General features: G+C 45.4%; 1 protein-coding gene across 5 annotated transcripts in view; it reads right to left on the minus strand.

Annotated features, from left to right (window-relative positions):
* Window positions 1-19,143, minus strand: part of ROBO1 (roundabout guidance receptor 1) — a 940,924-nt gene that overhangs the window by 105,620 nt on the left and 816,161 nt on the right. For all 5 annotated transcript variants that reach the window (XM_083171919.1, XM_083171920.1, XM_083171918.1 and 2 more), the window contains one exon: window positions 11,890-12,047. In XM_083171919.1, the coding sequence (XP_083028045.1) occupies window positions 11,890-12,047 (158 nt within the window). The remainder of the gene's footprint in view (window positions 1-11,889; window positions 12,048-19,143) is intronic.

Raw genomic sequence — 19,143 nt, forward strand, 5'->3', positions numbered from 1 at the left:
TCTCATTGACACTTGTCGACTTTGAGCTGAAAGTCACTCAAAATAGCATGTTTGAGCGTCTTTCAGCTCAAAGCCGCCCAGTGTGTATGCCCCGGCGATGAGCGGTGAACGCTGCTGCGCGCTCCCGCAACATCGCCGGTAAAGGCGTTCATCTCTGGTAATACCAGCAGATGAGCATAGTCGCCCAGTGTGTATGGACCTTTACTATATATAGATTTCCATATGAAAACTGTTCAGAAACAAATTAGTCCAATGAAAATAAGGGAATTATAGTATATACTAAATACAAACATAAATATTTTCCGACCTGGACAATGTCATACCCTCCAACATCTGAAGGGCAGTAATCGGTACACATTCATAAAGGGGGCGTGGCCACATATAAACAGGGCGTGGCCATGGGTAAATGGGGCGTGACCATGCCTCCTTTCCAAATGTGTACTGGCCATTTTTTTTCTTTTAAAAGGGGATACTTCTTAACTGTTAAGGGGGTGGGAGTGGAAGAAAAGCGAGTAGAACAGGGAGGGCTTGTGAAGCCTTCATCTGCCCCACAATTTGAACTGCGCGCCACGGTCAGCCTCTGGCAGCTGGCCAGCTTGCAGGGTAGACGGAGGGTCATGAACAGGGGGAGCATAGAGCTGTCTTCTGGACAAACAGCTGCTACAGCTTCGCTGCGTCCTAGTGCTCGCAAGCTCTACCATACTTGCCAGAGACAGCAACAATAGGCAGAAACAACATGGGGGTATGGCTGTGTTTATCGTGGCCGGCCCGGCTGGGAGTCCCTCTGCAGCTGTCAGGAGTGTCTACCTCCGCCAGAGCCCATGCTGACAGGGCTGCTGGAGACGGAGCTGGTGACAGCCAGCAATCAGCAGCAGTGCTTTCTGCACTGCAACCTCGAGTCGGTTAGCGCTAGCCCTGACGGCGCATCTTTGCTGGGGGGGATGTGTCACCCTGTCCCCCGGCCCAGCCCGCACCACACAGCAGGACATCCAGGATACAACTACACTTCCGGGTGGGGTGGGTGGAACGCTGGTGGGACACAGAACACGGGAGTTTAGGAGGAAACTGCTGCGCATTGGAAGGTACGGCGGGACCCGGAAGTTATGACAGTGACAGCCCGGAGCAGTGACAGCCCGGACAAAGACAAAAACCGGTACATTCGGTACAGTTCTTATTTGCCGGTACAGACCGTAAAAAAACGGTACTGTACCGGCAAATTCGGTACAGTTGGAGGGTATGCAATGTTGTGCTGCTTATTTCTAGATCAGTGTTTTTCAACCACTGTTCCATGGCACCAGATCTAGAGATGCCCAAACCAGCTTACAGCCACCACCAGTTCAACTGTTATTTACTGGTCTCTTATTTTCATATAAAGGGCTAACGTATTTTATTTTTGTTACCTGTGGTCCCCAGTGTGATTTAATTTTTGGTACTTGTTTCCTAGCACGGCGCCCATCGTATGCCATCGCATACCACTAATTAAGGTTGCATGTCATTACAATGGCATGCGATGCGATTTTTTATTGTACAGGCACCCTGATGGGTGATTACTATGTTAAATGCACCCCCATTGTAAACGCCACCCCCACTATCAATGCCAACCCGATATATATATATATATATATATATATATATATATATAGTGTGGCGAGCGCAGCGAGCCACTGAGCCCGAAGCGTGGCGAGCGGACGCGGAATACATGTGAAGTAATCTGCGTCCCCTCGCCACGCTTCGGGCTCGGTGGCTCGCCACACTGTATAAAATCTACACCACGCCGACAGGCATAGTGGGGGTATGAAAAGGTCGGAGGACATGTACCGCCACCCCTCGTGGGCTCGCTGCGCTCGTCACGCTTCGGGTTGGCGTTCATAGTGGGGGTGGCGTTAACAATGGGGGTGCATTTAACATAGTAATCACCCATCAGGGTGCCTGTACAATTAAAAAATCGGGTCTGATCGCATTGCATCACATGTGAACAGGTCACATGCGATGCAATCGAAACGATGGCATAAGATGAAAATCGTGGGCGCCGTGCTAGGAAACAAGTACCTTATTTTTTTATATGGGGGGCCAATAGTTTTTGTTTTTTTTCCTGGTGGGGGCCAATGTGTTTGGCCTGTGGGGATCTCATGGTGTGATTTGGCAATTTTAAAAACGTATTTAGTGTGCCGCAAGGTAAAAAGGTTGATAATCACTGTTCAAGATGTACAAACACACAACCAGTGTGATAAAACTAAAGCTTCATTATAACAATCTGAAGCCCATCTTTACAAAGCAAATGTGTTCATTCCTAAAGAACATTAATGAGCAGTAAATGACATTATTAATTCTCCTGCCGCCGTTTATGATAAATGAGCATATGTGTTTTGTAGGGGCTGTGCAATGTCATCCATATTATCTAGAAGCATGGATCATTTAAAGTATATTAATTGACTCTAAGCATTCGGCTATCTTCCTTCCATGGCATTGCCAGTCTCTCTGGCAACAAAGGGATTTGGAAAGTTCCCTGATAAAACTTGAGGAGTAACAGATCTAAGATTTCAAACAATAGTCACACAATAAAACTGTATCCTCAAAACGGATGCGGCGTATACATAGAGCAAAGCATACCAGCGTATCCTCTTTCTGGGAACAAGGAAAAACGACACAGCTTGATGGCCCATGTTCCTAAATATTTACATTTTCCTTTCAAACAAAATATAAAATCCAGATTTGAATCATAACAAAAAAAAACATTTATTACAATATTTGGTAAAAAAAAAAAAAAAAAGAATAGCGACAGCCATTGAAAAACTCAGAAATGTTGCGTACAGGAAGTGTAAGGGCCGTTTCACACGCTCCTGCTGACGCAGGGCGGAGAAACCGGCCGCCAGGTTGCAGCCAGATGTCACTACTGGAAAGGGTGGCTGCCGGGCTGTGGCCATCCCGACCATTGTAAACTTCTGTGTACGGCACACCTTCTTGGCCATACGGGGTTTCGCCACCCGGCTTCAACCGGAGCGTGTGAAACCGCCATCACACATACATTGGATGATTTTAAAATATATATATATATATATATAAATATTAGTGTCTGTGTGTCACCAAAACACTGCCATCTATTGGCAGCAAGTGAAACTACATCTCTATCTCTCACATTAGCTACCTTACTAGCTTTCAATGCATTTGCCGCTCACAGCGACTTTTCCTTTTTTTTGGGTGCGATATTTATTTAAACTTCAATGAATTGACTCGGCTGCATTTGTATTTGTTTATACTAAAATAACAGTCGCCATGAGCGACGCTGTTATTTTTTTGCGGATCATTCACAGCAACGTTGGAACGCAAAAAAGTTAATAATCTGATAAAAAGAAAAAAAAAAAAAACACCCCTAAACATGATGGAAAAACACGAATTAGGAATTATTAATGTTATCTTTATAAATGATAAAAATTAAAATTTGTTTTTAGAAAAAATGTCCAAGCTTTCCCGATGCACTGCGGCTGTTGGGGTTGTCACATTTCCAAATGATAAGGGATATTATAAAAAAAAGAGGTTGAAACAATCATTAAAAAAAACAAATGGCTAAAATTCTAATATATATATATATATATATATATATATATATATATATATATATATATATATATATATAGGTGTCTGTAGCTAGCAAGCAGCGGCACTCAACAGGATTTGTGATGGTGGCAAAAAGGTTTTAATTCCAACGTTTCGAGGCTCTGAAATGGCCCCTTTGTCAAGGGGGCCATTTCAGAGCCTCGAAACGTTGGAATTAAAACCTTTTTGCCACCATCACAAATCCTGTTGAGTGCCGCTGCTTGCTAGCTACAGACACCTATACCTATCCCCCGGAGGGCACCCAGGTGGCTGAATTCCTCGAGGTCGAGTGCCGGACTGACTGCAATTGTATATATATATATATATATATATATATTTTTTTTTTGTTTCAAAAGTCTTTCCTCTTGATATAGTCCAGAATGAAAGTTATTCAAATGCTAATAGTATTGCCCTGGAGATAAGCCAGTCACATATCAGAAGGAGGGAGCGGGGAAGAAAGGGGAGCGGCGTTTGAAGAGGGCAGTTGAGATTCTTCTAAAGCAGATTTCAGCTTTGTACAGGTTGTGATACAATTGAGAAGCAGTTAGATGGAAATCGGGGCTGCAGCGATTAGCATGGCGTACACATCACAGGATAACATCAAATGACTGACTAGCTAGTGTGGCTTTAACTTAAAAATGAGTGGCTGTAAAAAGGAGAACAAACTCAGAGTTAAACATCTAAATGACAGGGATAAATATACGGGTTCATAATAAAAGAATGTCTGTCTGCTTTTATTATCCGTTAAAATGTTCATTGGTTTTTTATCACCATATTATAGCATAGGCAAATAGATAAGCAGTGTTTGATCAGAGATAAAAGTGCTGAAGAGTTGAATCAGTATAATAGCAACCGACAAAAATATTGAACGAAATGTAGGACGTTATGTGAACTACGGAGAGACAGTGGTAGTAGTAGTGGTAGCAGTAAACGCAGCGGTGGTAGCTTTAGTAGTGGCAGCAGTGGTAGTAGCAGTAGTAGTGGCAGCAGCAGCAGTGATGTAACAGTAGTAGTGGCAGCAGCAGTGATGTAAGTGTAGTTGTGGCAGCAGCAATGGTGTACTGTAGCAGTAGTAGTGGCAGCAGCAGTGATGTAGCAGTATTAGTGGCAGCAGCAGTGATGGTAGCAGTAGTAGTGGCAGGGGCAGTTATGTAGTAGTGGCAGCAGCAGCGGTGTTGTGGCAGTAGTAGCGCAGCAGCAGTGATGGTAGCAGTAGTACTGGCAGCAGCAGTGATGTAGCAGTAGTGGCAGCAGCAGTGATGTGGTAGTAGCAGTAGTAGTGGCAGCAGTGGTAGTAGTAGTAGTAGTAGCACTAGTGGCAGCATCAGTGATGGTAGTAGTAGTAGTGGCAGCAGTAATGTATCAGTAGTAGTGGCAGCAGCAGTGATGTAGCAGTAGTAGTGGCAGCAGCAGTGATGTAGCAGTAGTAGTGGTAGTAGTGGCAGCAGTGGTAGTAACAGTAGTAGTGGCAGCAGTGGTAGTATCAATAGTAGTAGTGGCAGCAGTGGTAGTAGTAGTAGTAGTAGTAGTGGCAGCAGTAATGTAGCAGTAGTAGTGGCAGCAGCAGCAGTGATGTAGCAGTAGTAGTAGTGGCATCAGTGGTAGTAGCAGTAGTAGTGGCAGCAGTGGTAGTAGCAGTAGTAGTTTGGCAGCAGTAGTGGTAGTATCAGTAGTAGTTGTAGCAGTAGTGGTAGTAGTCGCAGTAGTAGTGGCAGCAGCAGTGATGTAGCAGTAGTAGTGGTAGCAGTAGTAGTGGCAGCAGTAGTGGCAGCAGTGGTAGTAGCAGTAGTAGTGGCAGCAGTGGTAGTAGCATTAGTAGTGGCAGCAGCAGTGATGTAGCAGTAGTAGTGGCAGCAGTGGTAGTAGCAGTAGTAGTGGCAGCAGCAGTGGTAGTATCAGTAGTAGTTGTAGCAGTAGTCGTAGTAGTCGCAGTAGTAGTGGCAGCAGCAGTGATGTAGCAGTAGTAGTGGTAGTAGCAGTAGTAGTGGCAGCAGCAGTGGTAGTATCAGTAGTAGTGGCAGCAGTGGTAGTAGCAGTAGTAGTGGCAGCAGCAGTGATGTAGCAGTAGTAGTGGTAGTAGTGGCAGCAGTGGTAGTAACAGTAGTAGTGGCAGCAGTGGTAGTATCAGTAGTAGTAGTGGTAGTAGTAGTGGCAGCAGTAATGTATCAGTAGTAGTGGCAGCAGCAGTGATGTAGCAGTAGTAGTGGTAGTAGCAGGAGTAGTGGCAGCAGTGGTAGTAGCAGAAGTGGTGGCAGCAGTGGTAGTAGCAGTAGTAGTGGCAGCAGTGGTAGTAGCAGTAGTAGTGGCAGCAGGGGTAGTAGCAGTAGTAATGGCAGCAGCAGTGATGTAGCAGTGGTAGTAGTAGCAGTAGTAGCGGCAGCAGGGGTCGTAGCAGTAGTAGTGGCAGTAGCAGTGATGTAGCATTCAGTGGCGTAGCTACGTTTTGGGCACCCCCCGCCGTTAGGGGGGGGGGGCGCCCCCCCCCCCGCCGAGCACCCCTACCCCGCCGCCCCGCCGAGCACCCCTACCCCGCCGCCCCGCTGCCCATGCAAACCCCCCCTCAATCCCCCACAGCCTTACCTATCGCGCTTGTCCCGGCGGCTCCGTTCTTCTGCTGAGGACCACCAGAAAATGGCCGCCCCCATACAGCAGACAGTTTCAGAGAACTGTGTGCTATATGGGGGCGGCTATTTTGTGGTGGTCCTCAGCACAAGAACGGAGCCGCCGGGACCAGCGCGATAGGTAAGTCTGCGGAGGATTGAGGGGGGGTTTAACTATAGCACCGCAGCCACCGGCGCCCCCACATGCACAGCGCCCCCCCGCGATGGCGGGGGCTGCGGTGCTATAGTTACGCCGCTGGTAGCAGTAGTAGTGGTAGTAGTAGTGTCAGCAGTGGTAGTAGCAGTAGTAGTGGCAGCAGTGGTAGTAGCAGTAGTAGTGGCAGCAGGGGTAGTAGCAGTAGTAATGGCAGCAGCAGTGATGTAGCAGTGGTAGTAGCAGTAGTAGTGGCAGCAGGGGTAGTAGCAGTAGTAGTGGCAGTAGCAGTGATGTAGCAGTAGTAGTGGCAGTAGCAGTGATGTAGTAGTAGTAGTGGCAGCAGTGGTAGTAGCAGTAGTAGTGGCAGCAGCAGTGGTAGTATCAGTGGTAGTTGTAGCAGCCGTGGTAGTAGTAGCAGTAGTGGTTAGGAGCTGTGGTAGCAGCAGTGGGTTATCACGTGGAAAGCGGCGTATACTGCAGGATCTTGTGCATTTCTCCATATAGTGTTAGTAATAATAATGATAATAATAGTTTTATTTACAGATGGAGCAGCTCTCATTAGACTGCTTATCTCCGGCTGCAAAAATCGCTTAGTCAAAATCTTCCTGATACGGCCCGTGTGCACACCCCTTAAAGGCTTCACAAGGAAAGATCCTGTCTCCCGGGAGTTAGCGCGTGGGGATTCCGCAGCTAATTGTATCGGGCAGTGCGAGTAAATCCCGCTGCAAATTAAATGCCCTCATAAAATGAAAATAAACAGTATACATAGGAATGCAATTACATTGCAGACTTCCACGTTTACAAAGAAGAAACAGAAAAAGAGATTTGTCTCCAGCTTGAATCTCACCCACAGTCTGCTCCGCTTTATTTGCACTTGATCAGCAGTTGTGGGTTTTTCAAAGAGAACGTCATGTTGCCGGGCTCACTAACCAGGCGGCCCCAGCAGCAGTCTCACGCCCTATTTGTTTAACTGCCTGCACATTTCTGTCTCATTCCTTATCGCTCCTTATCACTTAGTAAATATGTCCCTCGTTGTCAAACAAGATTAAAGAATAGTGGTGTAGTCCCACGTAACAAAGGAAGCCCACCGCTTAAAGGAGGTAAATCAAAATTTACTAGCACAATAAGCCCACATTAAAATTCTTCAAACAGTACAGGTGTTGTGCATAGCATCTAGGCCTTTGATCTAAGCTGTTTCTTTGTTCTAGCAGGTGGGAGAAAAACACTTTTTAACCTCATTATAGGAGAGACACTAAACCACATTAAAGAGCAGATAGGATAGGCATGTTTATTTACATACTTTTCAAAAGACTTTTTCATGTTATGCTTTATTATAGGGATTTTGCCTTACTTTGACTTACTTTAAAGGAGAACTCCACTTTCATGGAGTCTTGTAATTTAGGGGTTAAAATTGCAAACTAGAGACCATAATGTATATAGCCAGTGCTTAGTACTTTGCGGGGAAACCATAGTGAGTCATCATTAGTCCATACTTTCCTACTTTTGAAAACTAATTTCAGGGATATTATAGTTAGTAGTAGAATTTTGCACGTCGCCCCATTAAGGGTGTGTGTCATGCTCCACCCATAGGGCGTGTAAAATTCCATACATGGAGAGATTATGGAAAGAGTTTGTGATGTACTGCTACATCTGAGAGGAGTTTTTTTAAATGACTTATATGCAAATGTAGATGAGCCCAAAAGCAGTTAGAAAGAGATAATATACTTCAGGGTTGCCTACCCTCCCGGAATGGCCGGGAGGGTCCCGAAAATCGGGTCACCCTCCCGGCCCCCCGGAAAGATGGGCAACCCTCCCGGATTCTGGGGGACCCCCTCTCCCCCACCTGATTGCAGCTTCCCCCACCCCGGCCGCGGCATTTAAATGACCTTTTCTGACGAACTCCGGAGAGGGGGCGGGGCCAAAGTGTCATCATCGCGTAGTTTAGCCCCGTCCCCTCCACGGATATCGTCAAATTGAGGCACTTTCCTTCATGGGGCGGGGCTTAATGATGTCATGTTTAAGCCCCGCCCCCGAACTCCTGCTGAAAGTCTCCTCTCCGGGCTTCTCCCGGAGAGGAGCTTTCTAAAGTCGGCAACCCTGCTATACTTGATAAAGTGCTGGGAAATGGTGCTGAGGATTCAATGTACATGTATCTATCTCTCATTCCTTTTTTCCTCAAAAAATATAAGTGTAATGTGGGCTAGGTGACATGAGGGAGATTGGTAAACTAATGAGGGATAGAGGGAGATTGCTGCTATTTCAGGGAGTCTCCTGCAGAATGCAGGAGGGTAGGCAACTATGCAGATTAGTCCACAGACAGTATGAACTGAGAAGCACAAATAGAAGGGGCCAACACATGTAGTGATTTGCTGAGCATGCTGAGCGATGCTAGATTGCTAAGACTGCTCAGCAAGATCGCTCAGCACACAGCGATGTGTCAGCGCTGTGAGCTGAGTGATCTGTCAGGGACAGTGTTCTCCGGTGAGAACACTGGTCCTGACCAACGATAAAATTAGATCGCATGCGATTTATTGCATGTAATATTCCCTGGAGAGCTGCAGAAGTGGCCGGGGGTGGGCAGCAGGGCCCTTGGGGTGGGCAGCGGGGCCCGTGCGGCGGGGGGGCAGCGGCAGCTGTGAGCTTGTAGCGCTATTTGCCGGGCAGGAAGCACTGCTGAATTTAGAAAGACTGGTTGGATGTTGATTGACTGAATTCTCTCAGCCAATCAGCGTCCGGCCAGTCTTTTCAAATTCAGCAGCGCTTCCCTACAAGCGCTACAAGCTCGCTGCTGCCCGCCCCCAGCCACACGGACCTTCTTGGCTGCCACCAGCTGCATGGAACCCACTGCGTGACGCATGGATCCCGCTGCTCTCCCCACGGACCCCCCCCCCCCCCCCCCACCGCAGCTCCACAGAGGATAGTACATGCAATAAATCGACTGCGATTTATTGCATGTAAAAAAGGCACATCAGGTGCCAAATCGTAAGGGAGCCTCCGGGGAGCTGCTGGGGGCTCTCAGGAGCAAACTGGCCGACTTGTCTTTAGGACAAGTCGGACTAGTATATGGGGGCCTTAACTGTCACCTTCCACAGCCTAACCTTGACTGTACCCTCCCACAGCGTAACCTTGACTGTCCCCTCCCACAGCCTAACCTTGACTGTACCCTCCCACAGCCTAACCTTGACTGTCCCCTCCCACAGCCTAACCTTGACTGTCACCTCCCACTGCCTAACCTTGACTGTACCTTCCCACAGCCTAACCTTAACTGTCCCCTCCAACAGCCTAACCTTCACTGTCCCCTCCAACAGCCTAACCTTGACTGTCCCTTCCCACAGCCTAACCTTGACTGTCCCTTCCCACAGCCTAACCTTGACTGTCCCCTCCAACAGCCTAACCTGGACTGTCCCTTCCCACAGCCTAACCTTGACTGTCCCTTCCCACAGCCTAACCTTGACTGTCCCCTCCCACAGCCTAACCTTGACTGTACCCTCCCACAGCCTAACCTTGACTGTCCCCTCCCACAGCCTAACCTTGACTGTCACCTCCCACTGCCAAACCTTGACTGTCCCTTCCCACAGCCTAACCTTGACTGTCCCCTCCCTCAGTCTAACCTTCACTGTCCCCTCCAACAGCCTAACCTTGACTGTCCCTTCCCACAGCCTAACCTTGACTGTCCCTTCCCACAGCCTAACCTTCACTGTCCCCTCCAACAGCCTAACCTTGACTGTCCCTTCCCACAGCCTAACCTTGACTGTCCCTTCCCACAGCCTAACCTTGACTGTCCCCACCCACAGCGTATTCGGGCATTCTCATCATTGGCATGCGGAGACATAATATATTTACTCCATCCTGATGAAAGAGGGTCATTATATAACGAAAAAAGCGTCTAAAGCAGTCCTACCACTTTATATGTAAAAATACTGGATTACTAGCTCAAAAATACTAGCGATAATACGGTTCTAGGTATAGTGTTACTTTGAGCTGCTGCTTTATTCATTATCTAGCAACTATGGGGGCGGAAGTATTAACGCAGGGCCTATAGGAACCACATCCTCATAGCATTTGTGTCCAGGTATATTTTCAAGCTGAAATGTACTAAGATGGACAACCTGAACATATTCATAAATCTGTGCTTTAGAAATGTGGCGGCTGGAGGGGATGCACTCTGTCATATATTTCACAGGATTCCCCAAGTAGCAGACATTTTAATTAAATGATTGAGAAACCACAATCCCTTATCAGAAAACTAGAGTAATGCTGATGGTAATGCTAGGACAGATGGTCCGAGAAAAAAAAAAAAAACGTGCAGTGTGAGTCTGCCATTTCCCCAGCATATGGATCAACATCTTGATACGCCGTTTTAGTATAATAAAACATACTTATCAGCTATCTGCAACGTGACACATGTTTAGATTTAATTGCATCAATTTTGAATTACAAAAAAAATAGCTTGAAAATAATGCAAAAAAAAAAAAAAAAAGGTCTAGAGCTCCAACTAGAGGACCACTGCGGATTGTGGCACGGCAAGATCAGACTTGGCAAACACTGCAGCTGGGAACAAGGCAACGTAAATCATATCGGGATAGGGGAGCTCAGAAATCTCATGGACGGCAATACATTTCAAATGTATTTTTGTTTTAAATGAAAACTAATAACAAAAACAAAACATAAAATAAATAACAAATGGGTCGCACAGAACCGGTTATGACTATTGTGATAAAATAGTTTGACTGAGATATGGGCTGCGCCCGCATCGCATGTGGAATCACCCTGGGCACCACCAGCGTCCCCATACTGGGATGTCTACTAAATGTACTTGCTGAGAGGAGGAGGGTTATTGCAGATCTTCCTTAAGGAGCTGCACGATAGATAGATAGATAGATAGATAGATAGATAGACAGTCTTCATCTTTAGATCTCATTAGTTCTTCACAATTTGTTAGTATGTGTTCACATTGTATTTGTTGAGCATTGGTACATACAACAAAATGGCCGCCTTTATTGTGTGCAAACGTCAAGTGTAGTAGAATTAACTAGTTTTGAGAGAGAGGCCGTGGCGGATCAAGAGCGAGAAGGGTCCATGTACAGCCCTGTCCAGGCCCCTTCCCCCCTCTCTCTCACCAAGGGGCAGATAACTAAGCATTGGTGAAGTGATAATGCAGCTGGTATTTTATCACAGGCCAATCAGCTCCTAAACGAAAAGTTACAAGGTGGGTTTGAAATATAACAGTTAGGAGCTGAGTGACCAATGATAAAGTACCGGAAACATTATCACTTCACCGTGCTTAACAAATCTCTTCTTGAATTTTCCCACATTAGACTCCTTGCACAGGAGCCATTTTCCCAGCGAAAATGGCTCCCGTGGTCATATACATACATGGCCAAAATTGGATATTGATCCTGCTGCTGGATGATCAAGCCAAGCGACATGATTGATCGGTTTTTACTCGTCATTAAACATCCTTCCTCCTTCACAACTTGCCATCACAAGTTGTGGACTTATGCAGTTCAGTAAACTACAGAGAAGCCCCCTACTTACTGTTATTCTTTCATCCTTGTCATCTATTGGTGTCCCATCTTTCTTCCAGGATATTGTGGGTTCGGGATGACCTCGAGGGGGCTGACACTCCATTACCGCAGGTTCTCCTACCGCCACCATTACATCTGAAGGGTTTTGCCTGAAGTCGTCTCTCAAAACTAAAGACAGAAGAAATAGATCCTGATTAGCACAATTCTATCTCCTCAGATCACACTTAGGGCGAGATGTACTAAGCTTGAAAATTGATAAAATGGAGAGTGATAAAGCATCAGCCAATCAGCTCATAGATTCCATGTCACAGGCTGTGTTTGAAAAATGTCAGGTAGGAGCTGATTGGTTGGTTTATCCCTCTCCATTTTATCACTTTTCAAGCTTAGCACATCTGGCTCTCAAAAACTGTATAGGAGGAGCAATTTGAATATAGGAGAAATATGTTAACCAGGCCTGAAAACCAAAGGGAAACCATTATGTAAGGGCATGGATCATTAGGTTCACAAAAAAATAAAAATAAAACGTGAAAAACTGGTGTCAACAGATTCTGTTATGTATCATGTTCTAGAAAGCAATACATAACAGAATCTGATTGGTTGCTATAAGCAACATCACCTTTTTTCAAGTTTTGACGCTTTAGTAAATATATCCCTTAAACCAGGTATGTCCAAACTATGGCCCTCCAGCTGTTGTGAAACTACACTTCCCAGCATGCCATGCAATAGTTTAGCATTCCCTAATAGCAAAACTGTGGCAATGCATGATGGGACTTGTAGTTTCACTACGGCTGGCGGGCCATAGTTTGGACATGCCTGCCTTAGACTAAGACTACCATGTCACAGGGACAGATGTTTGCATTAGCATCAATAAACATGAATTAAACTTTCCCCAAATCTGGATGGAACTTTTATTGTTGTATATACAGAGAGATTGGACGAGCACAACAGACATCCATTAAGTAAATCTGGCAATCCCCAGATGACATCAGCAACCCGGCGGCAATAAGCTGGGTCGCTGTGAGCAGCAAACAGCGCAAATGCCGGGTCACTCCCAGGACAGACCCGTGTCAAAATCCCAGGTGCGATGCGGCTTTGCAATGTGAAAGGGGTATAAGTAGGTCCCTGCTCATAACTATGGACTGGGTTAATGAGTTAGCCGTTGGTGCAGATTCCTGGCCAAATTATTAAAGCGGCAATCATTTACAAGGCATGGTTATAAGACTTGTGGACAGATAATTCCATGCATGATATATTATGGATATAATGGAGAAGCTACTGTTGAACGTGTTCTCTTTAACATGACATCTCAATCTATTAAACTGCTGCCAATTTGCATTGGAGTGATTATTAATGAGATTTAGGAGCAAACCTGCAATTTAGCGCAGTGGGCGTGGATTTGGAATATGTATGCATTGCAGCTGGCAGAGCTGGTCACTAACATTACTGTTGTGATCCAAATCACAGCAATAACCTTCACAAACAGCACTGCATCCATTATTGCTGCCAACGTCTAATTAAGGCACTTGGCTCTAGAATATGTTCTTCACTATGAACAAGGGTCAAATATGGAATAGCTGGGATAACACAGACTTGCTTCCATTATTTAGTAACAATGTTATGCCCTAATGTAGAACAAATAAATAAAGCATGATGTTATTAACCATTAAAGACTGGGATACAGTCATCTATTGAATACACACCGAAAAGCATAATTATTTGCCATCATTAATTACCCTCAACTTCCATTTTCAGGTTGTGCCCACTTTTAACAATGCCCGCATTTACTGTCCCAGGGTTGGACTAGAGAAATCCCAAGTGAACTTCACTGCCTGAGGGCCCCATGGCCCTCTAAGTGTAAGTAACTTAGTGGAGCGGGATCAAAGATGAACTTGGGTGTTTGGTTTGTTTCTAAGGAAACTATACTGGGTAGTCACCCTGCCAGTCAGAGGGCAGTATTCAATGCGAAAATTCTCCGTGCACGGCGAGCATTTTTTTTTGCTCGCCGTGCACTCTCCGTGTTCCGGAGGGCTCGTTGCCTCTCCTGCTGCCACTATTCAATGTTTATAAGACTCGCCGCCACTCGCGGCGAGTCTTAACCCCTGCAGCGGACGAGCGTCCGCAGCAGGGAGCTGACAGGGACGTGGCATCCAGGGAGATTAAAGTCTCCCTGGATGCCACAGAACATATGTGAGGGTAGGGGGCCCCCCTGGGACCCAGGCAGCACAGGCTGCCCCCCTCTATAGCCAGCGGGGGACCCAGTATTCACTGTACCCGAACGTGCTTCGGGTGCAGTGAATATATGAATATCTAATGAGCGGCTCGAGCGCTCTGGCCCCCTGCTGGCTGCACTGTGTAAAAAAAAGAAAAAAAAAAATGTAAAAAAATATTTTTTTAAAAATTAAATATATATTCATGTGCTATAGGCACATGAATAAAAATAACATGGCCCTCCACAGAAAAAAAAACCTGATTTTTTGACACCAAAATTAAAAAAAACACCCTTTTAGTTTAAAAGTTCACATTCCTGCTCTCCATCAAAAGATGGAGAATTTCTTCACGGAGAGAGACGGCGAGAATCACTAAGAAAGACGGAGAATATTTCACATTGAATAGGGTGGCTCGCCTTTGGAGAAAAAAAACCTCTCTCCACGGCGAAAAAAGCACAAATTCTCCACAAAACACGGAGAACTTTTCTCATTGAATACTGCCCTTAGTAAGTGATTCTGACACAGCATTGGCCACCCCTTTATAAAGGGGTCCAGTTCTTTGCACGTCTTAATTGTTGGACACTTCACTTTAGCTAGACCCCTACCACTGAATTCCCTGGTGGGCCCTTCATGCCCCAATCTTACTGGATTGACCCCTCTGTACTTTGTCTCCTGAGCAGGAACCCGAGCATACAGTTAACAGACACTAGTTTTGCCACAGAATTCAGTAGGGCTTGTAACAGTGGTGGGGACTGTTGGACACTGTCCAAGCACTAATAAGGTTGGTGAAATAATGAGAATCCACATGGTATTGACACCAGAGCTACAGACATTTTTTTGTAGATTCAGAGATTGTTGGGTGATTCCTCCCCCCCCCCCCCCACCCCCCCACCCCTGAATTGCTGCCTCAGAGCATCACAATAAAACACTTATTTTAGCTGTGTATAGCAATCTTATTGTTTGGTTCTATATATGCTAAATTGTTCACACAACTATCTTTCACTTCTATAACACACCTGACACCTCCAGTTGCTGCTCTTACCTAACTAACACTCTTTAACACATCACGTTCTCCACTAGCATAATGCCTCGGGGTGGATTGGCTGGGCTGTTTTATATTGGGTGAGTCGCAAGCCCTTGACTTGAGCCCTTACAATGTTACAATGTAGAGACTTGCCTGATGCTACACAGTTGCGGATTGGCAATAGACAGCACAGGGAAGATTCCCGATGGGCCTGGGTGTCTGTGGTTCCGCTTGTGGCCAGAAGAGCATGACAGACTGGTGGTGTGGGTGTGTTAATAGGAAATGTATGGCATACTGGTGTGAGTGTGTTTGGGAGTAGAAGGTACATGCGATTGGCATTCAATCAAATCGCACGCAAATCGCATTTAAAAAATGGAGCATCTAGTGCAAAATCGGATGAAGCCTCGTGGTCAGACTTGAGGTCAGACAAATCTGACCAGTGTATGGGGGCCTTTAGACTCAGACTATTATGAAATGTATTATTTTCTAGACCAGTGGACCTCAAGAAGTTCATGTTTTCCTGGTCTCCAAGCTCAGTACGGGTGCATGACCAACTGTCAAATTTTACAAATCCACAGGTGACCTAGAAAACATGAACTATTAGGGGATTTGAAGACTGAGTTTTAGAACCACTGTCCTAGACATGTAATAAGCATGGCTAGTATACCATAGTGGTATCTAGGACGGCGCAGTGCAATGCTCACTAAAGTGTGTCGCTATTTTGTACAAGAAGAATATACTGCTTTCCATTTGAGTTAATGAAGCAATGCTTATGATCGATCGCTCATGATTCTCCACAAATACTTGACTTTCTACAGTACGGGTCATTTGTTCTTTCGCATCCTGGAGAAACACACAGAGAACTGGGACGTGCTTGAGTGTTTTAAACTGCAATACATTTTGGAGTGTCAGCTGATTACCATTCCCACAAGCCATTTACAACACACTTAAGCCTCCCTTTATTTACATTAGACATTTTTAAGCATTAATCTATAATTATCTAGGTTTTTTTTTTCCCATGTAATTTACAGCAGTTGTTTCATTTTTCTCTAGAACTTGCATTAAAGAGGAAAAAAAATGTCACTGTTTATGTAGTGATAATTAATGCAAATTATTCTTGTAAAAGATGTTCTATTTAAATGGTGGCAGAATGTTTTGTCCCACTTTTATTTGTGTTATACGAAATTCTCTGTAAAGGAGAGGAAAAAATGGTTAATCTGAACAGGAGTTTTATTGGCGATTTAAAGCAGCAAAGTCAAGAAAAATACGAGGTTTGCGGGGTTTGAATACTGTCGATTACTATAAGAAGAGTCTGGCTTGTTGGGTCAGTGTCCATGATGGCAACCACAGTCAAGTAGCACATGGGGGCCGATTCAGATTTGTTTGTGGGCTTTCCTGGGTGGACCCCTGGGGTTTCATGTATGTGCCAGCAAAAATGATGTGCATGCCCATAGAAACACTCCAGGCGGACGCATGAAGATCGGCGCCCGTCCTGATTTAGCATCGCTACAAGCAGCCGCCGAGTGACTCCTGGGTCACGCGCCGCCTGCGAGCACCGGGCAGAGGAGTAAGTAACCATCTAATGATTTCTCCACAGATCGGGCATTAGCGAACGGATGTGCACATCGATTCGCAGCCCTGCACATGGGCTCGGCCGAGGAAGGAGGCGATCAACGGGACAGCGTTAACCGGCTCGCTGTGCTCTGAACACACGCAGCCAGCGAGCAGGTCTGAATCGGGCACATGATGTAGTGAGCAGAGAGGTCTTGGGGCCCAAGTCAGAGATGATCGATGTTATGCAAACTCACAGATCGAGAGATAATCAAATGACTGCGCATGCGTACCAAGCGCATTGTACAGTACATGCGAGAACCCAAATAGCGGCATTAACAGTGTATGGATCATAATCTCAAAGTGGACGGAGGTTAACTGACAGGAAGCCAGTGTTTCTGGGTGGCAACCTGCTGTTTTCTGGATGTGACAAGCGGTTTAAAGGAGGGTCTGTGAAGTCAGCGCTGACCCTACCCAATCAGCCAGTCTGTCGCAGATGACCAGTAGGGTCAGACTTATTCACATATTCACAGATTGGGAAAACCGTTTGATTTAGGAATTGCGTACTGGATTTGCAAGTGGATAGTGACTAGCAATCCATTCGCAATTCACTCGGAGATGCACACGGGGCTTGTTTTCTCTCTGTCTGGGTGGCGACTATCTACTCTAAATGATCTGCAACTCTGTCTGAATCCATCCCTTGGTTTGTGTTCAATGTGACATCCGCCCCCTCTTTCTCTCCCTTCTGCTATCACATGACATGCTAACATCTGTGACCTTGCGGCAGCCATATTTGTTTGCTCTCCAGAGAAGTTTTGAAAAGGAATACACCTAACAAAAACTATCAGATGCATGTTTAAATTAGATTTTTTTTTTATTAATAAATTATTAATTAAATAAGATAAAACGAACGAAAGTTTGATATAGCATTCCAGCCATAACGGGGGCCTAAAGTGCGCTGTACGCTATATTGAAGGAACAATACAAATTGTATCATAGAAATGTGGCTAACCGAGAATTGTCGCCGACACGTTTAAATTGTCGCCGACACGTTTAAAAAAAAGAAAAATGAATTTCAGAACCGTATCTTATTATGCCAAACTAAAGAAAGAAAACAGCGATCTATCTACATATAGAATCAAACCTCACTTAATGACTGTCTGTTGTTTTACAAAAGAAAATGCCAATTTGCCTTGAAGACACATACTCCTAACCAGAAACAAATGTATTCAATTATGCGCACAGACTTCACTCCTGCCAGGAAGCGCGGTGATTTTTTTTTATTCATATTATTATACTTGTTTGACATGCAGCAAGCAAACACATTTATAATTGTAGGCTGATATAAAGAAGACTACCGAGACAAAAAGGAAACGAGCAGATGGGTCGAGTCGGTTGGAAATGTAAATGCGCACAAGTATTTCAGTTTTTCGAGAAGATATTTTTAGCTGGCCTTCCTGCTATTTACTTAGCTGATACTTGCAAATGTGCAAAGCCCAGCTTTAGTGTGTTATGTTGATGTTGTGTTTTTGTTTTTTTGGACTTTTCAAAAAACTCCTTTCTTTCCTAAAATGACTCATTTACATAAATCCTTGCGGCAAAAGGAGATTGAGGATGTTGATGGTAGAAAATGATTTTAAAAAAGGAAGTGATAGATAAGCAATTTATAACAGGGTTGCCAACACTCCCGGAATGGCCGGAAGTCTCCCAAAAATCCCCACTGCGCCCCCCCCCCCCGATCACGGCGTCTTCCCCCGATGTCGCCATTTAAATGCCGCAATCCGCGGGTCTCAGAGGAGGGTGTGGCGCTAAACTGTCACATTCATATCATTTTAGCTCCGCCCCCTCCACGGAAATTCATGAATTAGACTATTTTAAATCCTGGGGCGGGGCTTAATGATGTCACACTCAAGCCCCCCCCCCCACACACACACGCAAAAAGTTGAAAAAGGGTTCTAGGTGCACCTACTGTACATAGGTTTATGGTTTTAGTTATTTCTATAGGCACCCATAGACAGTCCGTTCCCGGACCGTCCGTTTTGTACTATGCGATGCGCGCTCCCGCGCATCACATAGTACGGTACAAAAAGTATGTGCTGCACATACTTTTTGTACTTGCTATACATCGCATCGGATGGCATTGCATGCACACCGCATGCACTAGGCATGCGATCCGATGCGATGCATGCTAATTAAGACCCGAACGGATCCGTTTAACGGACCGTGTATGGGTACCTTAAGACATTGTGCAAGGTCCATTTTATAGAAGCTACTGTAACTGCCCACGTCTAAAACTGGCCATACATCAGAACGATTTCAGACCCGAATGCACAATTTTGGCGGCTCGTATGATGCATTGTGTGTGTTTTTGTGCACATCTTGAAGTGGTTTGGTACAACTGCGATCCGATGTGCAGGCCCGCTGGTCGTGAGATGGCTTGTATAATCTTATGTGCTGCACATATGATCTGAAGATGCTGCTA

This window comes from Crinia signifera, chromosome 2, assembly GCF_055691185.1.
Source record: "Crinia signifera chromosome 2, ASM5569118v1, whole genome shotgun sequence".
In the NCBI taxonomy this organism is placed as follows: Eukaryota; Metazoa; Chordata; class Amphibia; order Anura; family Myobatrachidae; genus Crinia; species Crinia signifera.